At 50.8% G+C, this 15,677-nt stretch overlaps 1 protein-coding gene across 1 annotated transcript in view; it reads right to left on the bottom strand.

Annotated features, from left to right (window-relative positions):
* Positions 1-15,677, bottom strand: part of Gabbr2 (gamma-aminobutyric acid type B receptor subunit 2) — a 341,698-nt gene that overhangs the window by 151,842 nt on the left and 174,179 nt on the right. The window contains exon 4 of the mRNA XM_050155902.1: positions 10,319-10,420. Coding sequence (XP_050011859.1) covers positions 10,319-10,420 — 102 coding nt within the window. The remainder of the gene's footprint in view (positions 1-10,318; positions 10,421-15,677) is intronic.

Genomic DNA, 15,677 nt, shown 5'->3' with positions numbered 1-15,677 from the left:
GACTGGGTTTACATGTCCATTTATGAAATGGACCAAAGAAACCACTTCTTCATGGTGACCAACTCACCACCTGCTGACAGATAAGCAACCAGCTCTGCCTTTCCATTTAGTCCAGTTAGTGTCTCCGTTGCCATGACAACTGTGCTGCAAGGACCACTCGGCTGTAGGCTCTCAAGCTGTGAGGTTTAGATGGGCCTGAGGAATCACAGATCCCAGAAGCCCCTTCCTAAAGAGGCCAGTGGCTCTCCCCAGCTGTGTAGCACCCAGAGTTGGGCTCTCACTCTGGTTCTCAGGACCCTCAGAGGGCCTGGAAGACAGACACTGTTGGGAACCAGGAAGCCCCTGAGGCAGCAAGCTATTTCTGTCTACTATGCTTCTGAAGAGCAGGAGGGCTGTTCCCAGGCTAGGAGGGCAGTGAGGAGCGTGGGCCAAGGGAGTGAGATAAAACCTGGTCCTTAGGGAGATGCTGCCTTGAGATCAGGTGAAGTGTGGGCTCACGTCTTGGATGGGACACATTCATCTGGAGTTAAGGTTGCATCTGAGGGGGTGTGGAGAGTGGTGTTCTCTCACCCTGGACTGGCACTTGTGTGTGAGTTCCGGGGTTGGGGAGAAAGAAGTTCTAGGAAGGATGGATAGCACACACACACACACGAGACACACACACATCACATACCACACACACACACACTGTATACCACACACACTACACACACACCACACACAAGACACACACATACACTACACACACACTGCATACCACACACACATACACTACACACACACCACACACCTCACACAACACACCACATAACACACACACACCACATATACCTCACACACTACACAGACACTACACACACACCATACACACCCACACATACATGTATACACACACACCACACATACACGTACACATACACCACACACACATACACACCATACATACACACTACACATACACACATACACACCACACACATACCACACCCACTACAAGCTCCAGAGTCACATTTGTCACTGCCCAGTACATGAGCCTCTTCCTGGAAGCCCAGAAGGTAAAAACTAAAATCCAGATAGGCAATGGCCCTATCTCTGACCAACTCTCTACCCTGCCGGGGCTGGAGCTCCTCTTCCTGATCTAAGGGCCTGGGCAGTTTAAGAAGTACTGGGAACAAGGCTTGATGAAGCAGGCTTGTAAATCTCAGCTAAGTAGGGGGCTCGCACATTCAAAGTCACCCTGGGCTGTATAGAGAGAGCCTGCCGTACAGCCTGCCTATCATGCGTGAAGCCCAGGCTCAAACCCCTGTACTGAAAATGAAATAAGTAAGCTCAAGGCAAAGGGAGGAGGAGCCGGGCCTGTCCCTGCAGATGAGAACGACAGAGTAGAAATATGAACTCCAGAGAACAAGGCCATGCCTGAGGGCATCTACTGGAAAATCCCGAGCTTTCATGACCCGATTCTTCTGGGGCTCCTGGAGCGAAGGTGGATGCGTGGGGACAGATGACAGTTTCCATGATCGATGGTCCCAGGTAAAACGCTTACACACAGAGAGCTGCATTCCCACCCTAGCAGGCCACTGTTCCAGGGACGGCATTTTGAACGAAGCAACCATGGATGCAGGTTGGAAGTGAGGAGCACCGCCTGGGTCCTCTCAGCTCCTCACAGCCAGAACCCTGCCTCAGGTGCCCAATTCCCAGAAGCCCCACAAAGACACAGGACATGCCCTAGCCCAGGACAGACGGCCTTTCTTCTTTCTTGGTTCCATTGTCTAGACCACCTTGTTTCCAGGATCCTTAAGGGACCTAAAAAATCACACATTTCTGAATGGCCACCCAATCCACTGACTAATTTTAACTCCGGTTTGTGAGGGTCCTAACATAGGAAGAGCCCTCAAGCTCTATCTGGCTGGTAAGTGGAACCACAACACTTTCCCAAGAGAGACACCATTGTCATGGCCACTTTGAGCAACAGAGGCTCAAAGGATTCAACCGTGGATGTTGGGGTTACCTTGGACCCTAAGCTGCAGTGAGCATGGAAGTCCACAGTTACCCACTTTGTCCCTTCTCTGGGAAGCATCTGCAGCTGTATGGGGAAGACCACACTGTGCACACGGCACTGGAAACAGCAGCCGTCATTAGGCAAGGGGAGAAAACATGTACGTGTATAGATACCAGATCTCTGGGGTGTCTGCTGGTGTTCTGAACTAACTCCCTTACGGCCGCATCCTGTTCTAGCCGTCTCCTGAGTATATACTCTCCATCGGCCTCTTTCACACAATCCCCAGCCTCTTAGTTAGGGTTTCTATTGCTGCAATGAAACTCTGTGACCAAAACACAAGCTGGGGAGGGAAGGGTTTAGGTGGCCTATACTTAGTGTTACTGTTCATCAGTGAAGGAACTCAGGACAGGAACTCAAACAGGGCAGGATCCCTGAGGAAGGAGCTGATGCAGAGGCCATGGAGGGGAGCTGCTTACTAGCTTGTTCATCATGGCTTCCTCAGCCTGCTTTCTTACAGAGCCCAGGACCCACCAGCCCAGGGATGCACTACCCACAGTGGGCTGGGCCCTCCCACCATTGGCCACTAATTGAGAAAATGCCTTACAGCTGGATCTCACGGAGGCTTTTCCTCTACTGAGCTCCTTCCTCTCTGATGACTCTAGCTTGTGTCAAATTGACACACAAAACCAGCCAGTGGTACACCCCAGGCTCAGATCCAGGGGACTTCAGCTCTGGATTCCAAAGCACACAGGTGGGAAGAGGTGGCATATATTTCTATGCCAGCTAAGTGTGGTCCCAGAACCTAGGGCACATCCTCCCAGGCCGAGTGAGACAACAACCCCCGCTCCAACTGGCCTGGGCTGCATCACTCAGCATCAAGTCTATAGAATAGAATCACTCTTGGAAAAGTCAGGCAGAGCGGAGGCAAGGTCATGAGTGGCACATGCCACAGTGAGTCATGAAAAAGACAGACTGGACATGAGCACCCTGAGAGCCCAGCACAGCTTGACGGCCTTCTTGCCCCTGGTGTGTAGAGTCCTGCAAGGAAGGTCAGGGTCACCTGACACTGACTTCTAGGTCATCTGGAGTCTCTCTTAACCATGGGGCTTTCAAAATCCCAAAAATACCACACACCTCCAAACTGTGAGAGGATGAGGTGACATGAGCCACCAAGCTAGTAGAAGCTTATCTGGCATGGCTGGAAGGACCAGCCGAGACTGCCTCTAAAGTCCTGGCTCAGACAGGCTGATCCCCTCCAGGATAAATACTCTCTTCTTATTTAACCAAAATTTGCCTTGGACCTTTCCTCCCCCTCCCACCAGACATACCCCTGAAGGCACAGAAGCAGGAAACATGTCCTCACATCCAGGAAGAGTATGGAAAGGGGACAGCCCACAGCAGCCTACAGGCGACGTGTGACATTTCTTTAACTCGTGTATATTTAGCTTTCCAATAATATATCTGGCTTCAGATAAAAATACTGCTCTTTCTTCTCCATGTCTCTGAGCAAAACTGGCCTTGGGGCCAATGCAGCATGGTTACTCTTTGGTTGTGCACCCCCAGGGCCCAGGCAAATCTATTTCCAGAGGTTGGCCCGGGTTTTCTGCCTGTACTGATGTGGGGGTGGTTGGTTCAGGATAAGGGAGCTAGCCCCCATCAAGACCTTCCTGGACAGTCAGGGAAAGAAGTAACCAATCTTGGTTAGGGTTCTCCCATGGAGCAAAGGCCGGGAGGGTGCACCTTCAGGCTGTCTTGGCGTAGAGTAGAGGCCTCCCGCAGACATGCGCATCCCAGTCCCAGAGTCTCTGGGGATGTAATGCCCCATGACATGAGATTCGAGCTTCAGGAGGCGCTCAGGCTGCTGGTGTGAAATGGGGCGGTGTCTTGGATGATCTGGGCAGGTACAGTATTATTACAAGGTGCTTACAAATGGGGATGAAGCCTGTGTGACAATAGGTGACTCTGAGGACAGAGGAGGAGGTCACTAGTCAGGGCACAGAGGTGATGCCCTCTGAATCATCCCTGGGACAACTTCATCTTTGCCCACCAAGACACACGCTTGGCTTCTAGCCTCGAGGCCAGAAAGACAGATCTGAATGATTTGAAGTCACTTAGCTTTGTCCTGCCAGCCATAGGGAATGCATGTCCCTCCCTGTGACCTGTGAGTGCCAAGCTGAGGGAGACTCTACCATCCTCTCCTCTTTGGTGGGCCCTGAGATCTCTTGGCCACTGCTGACCTGCTGGTAGCTTTTCTGGCCTCTGCTGGTTCCCCCTCTGTGCTCTGCGAGCCACAGGAACGCTTCCCAGTGTTGGGCTATTTTTGTGATTCACTCAAAAATAGGTTCCTCTTTTTAGAGTCAGAAACCTGGCTCCAGCAGGTGTACCGAGCCTTTTGACAGCGAGACTCAGTGATGTCATCTACAACGTTCATCCTTGAGAACTGCACAACCTAGTTACAAAAAGAAACTGCAAAGAAAAACATCTCAGAGCATTCTAAAAAGTACGATTTTGTGTCAGTCCTCACTCACAGCTGTCCTGGGTTGCATGCGGCCTGTGGGATGCAGGTAGAGTTCCCATGATGCATTGCTGGAGCCCAGCCTTTCACAGGTATTTAAAGGCAAGGACTAGAACTTTCTGCCCAGCCTGGGCCTGTTGACTCTGTTGTCCTTCGTCTTTCCTCCCTTCCATAAGCGGAAGCCACAAAGCCACTGCCTTCCTGCTTTATTGCTGAGAAGGCTCATGAGTAGGAGCTTGCCTTTCACTCTGACTTTCCAGAACATTAAGAGACTACAGAAGAATCTTCCAGCCACTGGAGAGTAGATGGGCATGAAGCTGTGGTGGCTACAAGCCCTCCTGCTGCCTCACTCCTGTGTTGCAACCTCCATCAGCGCCTGCTGCATGGCCTCTGGTATGTGATAACTTGAGCTCAACTTGTAAAATGGAGATAATAACATTCCCAATAGAGGACCAGGTAGTAAATGGTCTAGGTTTCACGGGCAATTACTTTCTGTGACAATTACTCTGTCTTACGACTGTAGCACAAAAGCAGTCAAGAACAGTGTTCTAAATAAATGTGTTACAATAAAACTTTATTTATAAAACCGAACGGAGGGCCAGATTTGGCCCATTGGGCCATTGTTTGTTGGCTGCTACTGTTCAGTAACTGGGAGGATTAAAAGAATGAATAAATCTGTGAGAACAAAGCAAGTACTGGACAGTGTCTGTCCTGGGTATCAAAGCAGAAACACGGGCCAGAGAGGACAGGCTGTGGTGAGGTTGGTGTCTGAAAAGCAGCCCAGAGATGCCTGGGCTTTCCCAGCAGTAGAGCAGGCACAGGCTACCCCCTCCACTAATGACTACACAGTGATTGATTGCCCTGTGGTCCCAAGGGCCACATGGAGCTCCCAGTCGCCTGGCTTCTCGTGGTTTTTCCAGGAACCTCCATGATTATTTCAGGATGGGACGTGCCATGGATTTATTTCTTGAGTATCATCACATTCTTGCTTATTGTTTCTGGGTTTCTAATATGACATCAGCTGCCGATTCTTCAGTCTCATGAGAGCGAGGACTGCCACAGGAGCATGTCTGAAAGATGGGGATACCTGAGGCAGGGAGAGAAGTAAGTGCAGGCCTGTTTGATCCAAAGCCTGAGCCCAGCTTCTGTTTGGGATGAGGAAGAAATGTGTTCCATGGGGTGGGGGGCGCTATAGTCGGTGAGGAGAGTGCACTTAAACCAGCATTAAAACGCAAGTGTCAGCTATGTAGGTAACTAAAAAGAGGGTGCTCTGTGTTCCCGCCCCGTCTCCTCTGGAGTCCTGCAGGTGGCTCTGCATTTCATTAGTCTGTGACCTGCAGCCTGGACATCTCAGTGCCGTCCCTTCGTCTGTAGCAGGCCTGCCCAGTGCCCGTTTCTTGACTGCCCTCTGGCAGGGTCCTGGACGCATTGTGGTAGACCTCTGCTCCGTCTTTTACACTTGGCATCTGCATCACTTTGTTCCAAACTGTGAGGAAAGGACACCTCGGTGTGTTCCATACTGCAGAAACTCAAGAGGCAGAGGCAGGATGATCACTCCTTCAAGACCAGGCAGGGCCACATAGATTTTTATCTCAAAAACAAGAAACAAACAAACAACCCTCCCACATGCCCCAACAGAAACATGCAAAAAGCATAATCTGGGGCCACCGGTGTTTTCATGGTGAAGCTGATTGGCTCGAATTTCTGGTCAGAACTTCTGTCTGGTCTGCAAAGGCCTGTTTGGAGTGTTCTGGTTACAGGCTTGTTTTCTGTTTGGACACACAGATCAGATTTTCTTTACTGCTGTCTTCCACGCTTTGGTAGCTTTGGGTCCCATTTACCACCATGCTGTCCAGAGGGTCCTTCAGTGCGGGTTTATCTTAGGTGTCTCTGTCTACAATTTTAGGTTCTAGGTGGCGACAGAGAGCGTTTTTTTTAGGGCCTCGCACTAGCAAGGCGAATGATCACCTCAGGCTCAGGTCACCTCAGCCTCCTTGGCTGTGAGACTTGGCTTGAGAAACCACCTCATTTAAAACTGTTCCTTCTCTTATAGAGACGAAGAGTTTGGTGCACGTTTTCTTACGTTTCTCATTTCTCGGGCTCTGAGGGTGCAATCTGGTTTTCACGTCCCTGGTATTGTTGTACGTGTTTCTGCATCCCGTGGGAAGCCGCATGCTCTTTCCCATCCGTATCTCTGTTTACAGCAGTTATTCAGACTTATCTCTCTTTCCCCGGGTTCTATGTTCCCCACTTGGCTGTTTCTGTCTTGACCTCAGTTGTAAAGTGTGCCGTTGCTCCCAGCTGGCTCGCAGGATCAACTTCCAGAAGGTTTCCCGCTTGGCACATCTCGTGAGCCTCACACAGTAATGTGTATGTCCCAGTTGCTCCATTAACCCTGGGGTTTCATGATGCGGAAAGGGTAGATAGCAGCCTGTGCTTGAGAGCCTTGTGGGAAGTTTGACTCCCCTCCCCTCACCCCCACACCTCTGCCTAGATATTTGCAAGATTTATCCTTAGAGTTCGTACATCCAAACATTTGCTAAAATGTCTCTAGGTGTTCTTTCCTATGCCAAAGTGGCTGGGAAGTAGAGACCAGCTAGAGTTTTATGCTGCTGAGCTAACTGTGGGTTTTATAGCTCCCCAGTGGTTGAATGTTGGCAATTTCATGTGATCTGGGTTTGCTCCCTATAGTGTGTGTGTTTGGATGTGCGCTGTTTGTGTATGAGTGAGCATTCATATATGTGCTCATGAGTGTTGAGGCCAGAGGTCAATCTTAGGCATTGTTCCTCCTGAGGAGCCTGGAGCTGTCCCATGAAACTGAGCAGCTGACCAGTGAGCCCCAGGGAACCACTGATCTCTTTCCTTGCCCCCAGCATTGGGGTTACAAGTGCACGTCACCATGCTGGGACTTTTATGTGGGATTCTGGGGATGGACCGCTGTCCTTTGCCTGTACTTCATCGGTCTTTCCAGTTCTCCTTTCCTCAGTTGTCCCTATCCCCTTACTGCGGAATGTACCAGAAGCCAGATTCTGGCTGCCCCGTATACTGCTGCTACTGGGGCGTCTATTTTGGCTCTGCCTCCTGTCCTGGTGTCCTCTTAGCTCTCTTCTCCCATCTCACACCGTCATCTTTCCTCTCACTGGATTGATCCTGCCAGCCATTTCCTCTGAACTCTGGAAGAGCGTCTCAAGTGCATCCTCCACGCCATTGATTTTTTTTCCCCCTCTTGGCCCTGGCTCCACTCTCTGCTGCCTCTGCTGCAGATTCCTGTCCCATTATCTGACACGCAGCTTCTTCCCAGTCCTTTGCGTCCCGTCCCCGCTTCACTTAGCCCACACTAAAGCAGAGGCTGCCTTTCTTCCAGGCTCCCCAGAACTTCCTGCCTGTTCTCTCTTCTGAGTGTTTTATCCCTATTGCTTAGTGGTCTTTACTGTCTAGATACTCACATACAGCTTACTGAGCAGTTTGGTTTGGTTGTAGGTGATGAGAAATGCTTCTGGGAGCTTCCCTTTCAATGGGAGAAGTGGGCACTAGATGGAGGAGGTGGATAGTCTGTCTAATGTCATGGGCCATGCCCCACCCTGGAAGATATGCTGAAAGCCCAGCACTCTGGAATGGGATCCCATGGAAAAACAGGGTCATCAGCAGAGGGTGGTCTTTTAGCCAGGATTCAGCTATAATGGAATGGGGTTGACTCTTAGTTCAGCTTGAGGAGTGTCCTGATGAGAGGCCAGTGTGGAAAAGGGAGGTGGGACCACAAGAGGTGGAGCTAGAACTTGGTAGTCACAGGCCAGGAGCGCCCAGGACTGTGGACACCAGAGGCTGATGGAAAGGTAAGCTTGGAGAGCTCACAGTGCCACCCACACCCCAACTTCTGCCCTTACCCCAACCTCTAGAACCAGGCCAGAGAGTACACATTCCTACTGCTAAGCCGCACTGTGCTGCAGCACAGGGAAATCAGCCCTAGGAAACCAACACGGATGTGGGCTTGGGAGCTGGAGATGTCCAGGAGAAAGGGCAGTGCCTCTGTCCCCGAGCCTCTGAGCTATGCACTGCTAGGATCTTTTCTCCCAACCTTGGCTGCACAGGGAGCTGGGGGCAGCGGGGCCAAGGCAGCACCAGACTCCAGGTGGAATTCCAGCCCTCCACTTCCCCTGTGGGACTGAGAGGTACCCAACCGCTTTGACGCTCAGTGAAATTGATCTCAAAACCTCTTTGCCAGAGGACTTTGGGGAGCTCGAAAGAAGAAATGATGGGTAAGGGGTCGAGCCTTGGGGTTGGTGGCCAGCCCTGTGTTGGTGACTAGTCAGGGGCTGGAGGCTGGAAAGGCAGGGTATTTGGGTTGCTGCTTTCAGCACTGTTTCCATTTTGTCCTTTTTGAACTTGGTCGATGAGCAGAGTGTCCTGCTCTGCCCTGGATCCTGAAACCTCAGCTCCGCACATGTGGCCTTTCCCTTAGAACTCAGCTGGGCCTTGGAGGCCAGAAGCTATTTCACGACCCACTCTGGGGAGACAGGAAAAGACGGGCACAGCAGAGCCCCCTTCCCCACTGGCCCGAGTCCTCCAGGCTCCACAGCGCCCATCTAGAGCCTGCAACAGCGTAGTCCTTGACAACATGGAGGGAAAGCTTGGGCAGTAGCAACCTGGGTTATCCCCGGGGGCTGGTCCTCATTTGCAGAGACTCCTAGGGTCAAAGTGTGACTCACAGGCTCTGTCTATTTTCGAGGATACCAGGAGATGTGCAGTTCTTCTGGGTCCCCTGGCTCCCCAGCTCTGAGCTCTGGATCCCCATCAGTGAAAGTGGATAATCTTATGACCTGTGATTTATAACTGCCATCTGCTGTGTCAAAGCAAACCTTGGACCCGTTTGAGTCAGAAAAGACGCCAGCAGTCGGCGTGTGAGATCTTCATGTTGACGGCGTTACCCGTGGCCGCGCGGGGATGGGAGGGAAAGAAAGAAGTCCAGCTGCTTCCCTCCACACTCAGAAGGGTGAGTCTCTTAGCCGAGTGCTCAGCTGTTGGGAACTGGCCTGAAGCTCTGTTTCCAGCCTCGGCATCACTCTGGTACTTCTGCTCCCAATGCCTTATGCTCTGTGGAATTCTGATGCTCCCCTAGCATAGCATGCCTGCTACCCTTGGCCCTGCAGCCTGCAGCCTGCAGCCTGGGATCCTGCTGGGCCTCTGCCTAGCACTCTCCTCCTTAGAGGCAGAGTCGATCCCTTCCCCTGGTGGCTGGAGTCACTTCCCCCTCCTTTGCCCTAGATCCTTCATTTCCCTTGAGAGTGGACCTTCTTGGTCATGCTGTGACCGACCTGAGAACAGGGGTGGGTGCAATGATATCTGGGGGCCCAGGTGATGGACCAGTATCTGATAGGGGCTGGAGTTTGCAGTAGACGGTGATAGGAAGACATATTTACAAGGGGGAACCACAAGTTGTCTCCCTCCATCCCTAGAGTGACTGACTCTGGGTGGGACCAGGAGATGGGCTCTCCGTCCTAACAGCAATGCTTTGGGATGGGCCAGATAGCTCCTGGCTCCCACCCCTTTGCAAGAGACAAGACATGGGTGGGTGCCCTACTTGTCATTCAAACATGGCTTAAATAGCCATACAAGTTCCAGGGGCACAGAACCTGGCTATCAGTAAGCTAATAAGCCATGGGGAAGCTCAAGGAGGCTGACTCCTGAGGTCTGAGGTCAGAAGGGAGAGTTGGCCCTGAGGCCTATACTGAAGTCAAGGCTGGGACAGAGCATGTGGACCCCCACACCCAGGGGCATCATTGTCCCTAGAGACAGGCGGCACCTACCTTGAGCTTTTTGACGCTGGTGCAGGGATCGTTGGAGAAGCTCTCTGTGTCTGAGATCTCTATGTCCTCCCCGTACAGAACCCCGGTCAGGTCATTCCTCACCTGTGGACAGAGACAAATCAAGAGCTCAGGCGGGCTGTTGTCAGGAAGGCCCATTCATCAGGGTTAGTCAAACTGGGGACCGATTTTCCCCACTCCTCTAAGAAAAAGAAGGGAGCACCACCCTGTGATACTAGGACATGACTCCAGGCTGGGGCTGCTCAGCTTGCTCTCAGAGTTCCCACAAGAGGCAAGGTGAAGAGATGGCCGGGCCAGCACCCCATGTTGCCGGGTCAGGGTCAGGCTGTCTGTTTATGTTTTGCAGTATAAGCTCCAGTATGTCTTTCTGTTGTGGTGAAGACATAGCCAAGGCTCTCAGAGAGAGAATACAGGACAGAATGGGGAAGGAAACGGTGGTACCTGACCATGAGGTTCTGACCTACGGGTTGTGCATGTGCCTACAAGGCAGGGGGCTGCCAACTGTCACGTCATCATGGTCAGCCAGTGAGGAAAGACATCAGGACTTTCAGGGGGACTGTGGCACCCTAGAGACTACATGTTCTAAGGGCAACCACTGCTGTTCCACTGCCATGCTGGAAATGGCCCCAGGACACTTTGGGGGAAGAAATCAGAAATCCTGGCTTTTCCTATATAAAATCCCCTATAATTTCTGGTGTTGATTTTTGTTTAAAGTTTGGATTGAACGGAACAAAGATGGAGAGTGAATGTAGCTGGAAGCCATAGCTGGGTGCCCCTGATGTGCAACAATGGACCCAATACTATAGGGCTATTAAGATGAGTGGCTGGGGCCCAGCTTGTGTCTTGTTTCTGGTCTTGTTTGTGACCCTGTCCCCTGAGTGTGACATTCCTCTCTCTGAGCCTAAGAGGAGAAGATTCTGAAGAGCATGTCTTGCTCACCCCACTGGGATGGCCACTATCAGAACGGACAGCAACAAGTGTTTGTGAGGATGAGAGAGCACCTGGGACCCTTGGGAACCATGTCTGGGAAGGCGCGTTGGTTCAAGATTCTGGGAAACAGAACGGCAGTGTCTCAGAAAAGCAAACACTGATTACCACCTGCTCCAGCAACCCCACTCCTGGGAATAGTTCCCACAAGAAATGACAGCGGGGACCTGTCATGTCCACTCATTCTGTCAGCCGCTTTCTCAGCACCATGTCAAAGTAGAGCAGCTGAAATGAGGGAGGATTTTTTGTCTTATTTTTAATATTTCTATCTATCTATCTATCTATCTATCTATCTATCTATCTATCTATCATCTATCGTGTGTGTGTGTGTGTGTGTGTGTGTGAATACATGCCACATATGTGTGCTTGCCCGTAGAGATATTCTGGAGTTAGAGTTACAGATGGTTGTGAGCTGCCAAACATGGGTCTTGGGAAATGAACTCGGGTTCTCTAGAAGTATGGCAAGCACTCTTCACCACTGGTTCATCTCTGCAGCCCCAAGGAAGTGTTTGTTTTGGCTCACAGTCTGAGAGGACACAGTCCATTGTGGCAGAAAATGATGAAGGAGTTCATGGCGGTGGTGTGTGCAGTCAGGAATTCTCACATCTCGACAAACCAGGAGAGCTCAGGCCAGAACTGGAGCCAGGTTACAACCCTCAGGGCCAGGCCCCCAGTGACCCACTTCCTCCAGCGAGGCTCCATCTCCTAAAGGTTCCCTAAATGGCACTGTGAATGGGGGACCGAGGAGTCAAACACAGGAGCCAATGGGGGATATTTTACCTTCCAACTGTAACAGCCTTGTTCACAGGACATTATTCATAGTAGCCCCGAAGCAGAAGCAACCCAGGAGCCTGTTGCTGGCTGGACACCATAAACACATGGTGTGCACACACAGTGTGACACACTAGTCAACTTTCAAAAAGATTGAGATTCCGTGTCTGTTACAACATGGCTGTCTTAGAGTTCCTATTGATGTGTAGAGACACTATGGCTATAGCAACTTATAAAGAAAAACATTTAACTGGGGTTGCTTATAGTTTCAGAGGCTTAGTCCACTGTCATCACAGTGAGACACGGTGGTGTGATGGCAAATATGGCGTTGGAGAAAAAGATGAAAGTTCTACAATTTGATACACAGGAAACAGAAAGTGACCTGTCTCTATACTGAGCATAGCTTGATCATAGGAGGCCTCAGAGTGCATCCCGACAATGACAAACTTCCTCCAACAAGGTCACATTTACTCCAACAAAGCCACACCTCCTAATAATGCCACTCCCCTAAGAGCTTATAGGGGTCAATTACATCCAAACTATCACTATGAATTAATCTAAAGAAAGGCAGATGCAAGCTGGGCGATGGTGGCGCACGCCTTTAATCCCAGCACTCGAGAGGCAGAGGCAGGCGGATCTCTGTGAGTTCGAGACCAACCTGGTCTACAGAGCTAAATAAAAAAAAAAAAGGCAGATGCAAAAAGACAATTATACAAGGTACTTGAAATAGGCAAATTCCTAGAGACATGAGTGGAATAGTCACTGGAAGTAGGCAGATAGAACAGGATTTGGTGCCTAATGGGCTCAGAGCCTCAGTTTAGGGTGGTGCAAAGGTTCATGGGAAGTATAAAATGGCAGTTACACAGCTTGTGAAGTCCCTTGTCATTGCTGAGCACTTACAGATGGCCAAGGTGTTCTGTATACTTTACCTCAATAAAAACAGACCTTCTTAGCTGAGCAGTGGTGGTGAATGCCTTTAAGCCCAGCACTTTGGGGGCAAAGGCAAGCAGATATTTGTGAGTTTGAGACCAGCCTGGTCTATAGATAGCTCTAGGACAGCCAGGGCTGTTACACAGAGAAACCCTGTCTCTAAAAAGCAAAGCAAAACAAAAACAGACACACTAGATCTTACGTTAACATTCAGAAGATCATCTAAAGCAAACATCAATGTGCTGTTTCGGATAATCTGGCCCTGCATGTTACTGGCCATCAGGAAGCCACCACAAAGAAGGGGAGCAAGCATGCCAGTGGGAGCCACCATGCTTTATTTCCTTGGGAGAGGGATGTAGACAGTTATTTGTGAGTTCCACTTGACGGTCGTGGATGTTTATTTTATTCACCCAGGTTTTCTGGATGCTTGAGACATTTTGTAAAAGGAAGAAGCACTTTGCTTCTTTCACAAGTGGGTCCCATCTCTGTGTTGTCTGCCTGTGTGTGTGTGTGGGGGGGTATGGGGCGGCCACCTGCTGGCTGGCAGTGCAAATCAGTGGACTCACCCAGGGACGGGCACTGTCAAGACCCAGAGGTGACCCAACTTCCTTTGAACCTCTGTCTTATCACCTGAAAGTGGAGGCAGCTGGCAAATTGCTCACTGCCTGGGTTTCAGGCTCATCTTGGAGCCATGGGATGGCTTTGCATACTGTGGAGTTCTGTACACTGCTTAAAAGCGAGAAAGGATCCCGTGGTTGAGGTGTCTGTGGGTATGTCAGGGCAGGTGTGAGAACCTGTATTATGTTTTGTTTGCTAAACAAACAAATCCACCCTAAAGGCAGTATTCTCCGATTTCATCCACGAGCAACTGAGGGGAGACTCCCGGTCTGGTGATCTTTCCACACTCCAGCCTGCTGCTTTGGAGCAGGCCCAAGTGCCCAGTTCGCACTGCTAGCCAATAGCATGGCTTCAGCTCCTTGTTTGCACTCGGCTCGGGTATTTATTCTGATGGACATTTGAGGGTGGCAAGCAAAGGAAATCCACACTAGAGCACAGGAAAGAAGGGTGTAAGGAACCACCCCGCCCTTGCGTGGGGACTGCAAGACGCTCTGCTTAGTCCCCAGGCTGCAGGTTCTCCGGGGTAATGGGGCCAGTGTCTGAGCTGTTTGCTCTAGTCTGTGAGTCTCCAATTTTATGATCCTTTTCGCTTCTATTTAATAAAAGCAAGAGCACGCTCTTCTGGGAAAGTAAGAGCCCTCCATTCCCGGGAAGATGAAACGGAGATGCTGATTGATGCATGATGGCGCGGGTGAGTTCAAAACTGAGAGCTGGAAAACCACGGACGAGCAGAGCACATGTCTCAGTGGCCCAGGACACTGGAAGCTCAGCTGTGCCTGGGATCACGTGGTTACTGCTCCCTGCACAGTGCGAGGGTGTTCTACCAAATATCACACACACACACACACACACACACACACACACACACACACACACACACACACGATCAAAACCCCAGATCCCAGGCTGTCAAATGGGAATCGTGTTTGTATCATGGTAAAGTTGAAAATTCCTTCTAGGAGTGCTGTGCCAGGACACTGTGTCTAGGAGACACACACCAGATAACCATGCAATCAAGTCACAAACGTGACCTCATGTTTTAAGTAAGCTTATAACCTTGTGTTGGGTGGGCCATGTGGGCCAATGTGGAAATCTCCCAGAAATCTCACTGTCTACCCTATCCTGTTTAGGTCCTGTGATGGCTTGCCCTGCCAGACCCTTGTACCCACCATGTTCTGCTGCACACACACAGCACCAATGAGGTCCCTTTTGTCCCTACCGATCCTCCACGGTAGCCTCAGATGCCTGACCTCCAGCAAGGCAATATCGAAGCCAAGTTCAGAAGTCCCAGGATAAAGCCCAAACATCTGGGGAGGGACATTTACAGACCTCACTGTTCTCAGTCAACACTCCTGCGGGGCTGAAATCACACATCCTGTCTAACCACTAACTGACTTTGGGACCTCACACTTTCATGAACAGGGCCCTGGGTTTTCCAGGATGAGAGCTGTCTGTCCCTCCAATCCCATGTGCCTGTTTCATGCTTGTTCATGCGTGACACTGACATCTCTGCTCAGGCACAAGGGTGGCTGGTGATGGAGCTGCCCTACTCACCACCCTGCGCCGCTCTCTGTCTAGTGGGAGTGGGAGGCATCCCTCAGATGAACGCATGAGTAGTTGGTACCTGCTGAGGCTCTCGAGTTTAGTGCAACAGAGTCAGACCCGGGCCAAGAGAGGAGCAGGAAGCGTCCAGCCTGGGCAGCAGCATACGCAAAGGTCCTGGGCTGGAGGATGATGGTCCAGACACTAGAGACTATGGAAACTGGAATTGAAAAGGAGACTAAAAGAATGAGTGGTTGGGGGACAATATTGGAATGAAGCAGGCAAGAAAGGAGAGGTGGGCGGGGCTGGTGCATGTGAGTCTTACAATTTATATTAAAGATGCTGTGATCTCCATGCTATGGAAAGTCATTGTGAGGAGTCCAGAGGGGAGCCGACCTGAGTGGAGCTGTGTTTGCTGTGATAACTCAGGTAGCTGTGAGGTCAATGATGAGAGAGAAATGAGGCGTGTGTGTGTGTGTGTGTGTGTGTGTGT

This window comes from Alexandromys fortis, unplaced genomic scaffold (assembly GCF_014885135.2).
Source record: "Alexandromys fortis isolate MF-2015 unplaced genomic scaffold, M_Fortis_MF-2015_v1.1 scaffold_92, whole genome shotgun sequence".
Taxonomy (NCBI): Eukaryota; Metazoa; Chordata; class Mammalia; order Rodentia; family Cricetidae; genus Alexandromys; species Alexandromys fortis.
The sequence above is the reverse complement of the archived record's forward strand: the minus strand, read 5'-3'. Positions and strand labels throughout refer to the sequence as shown.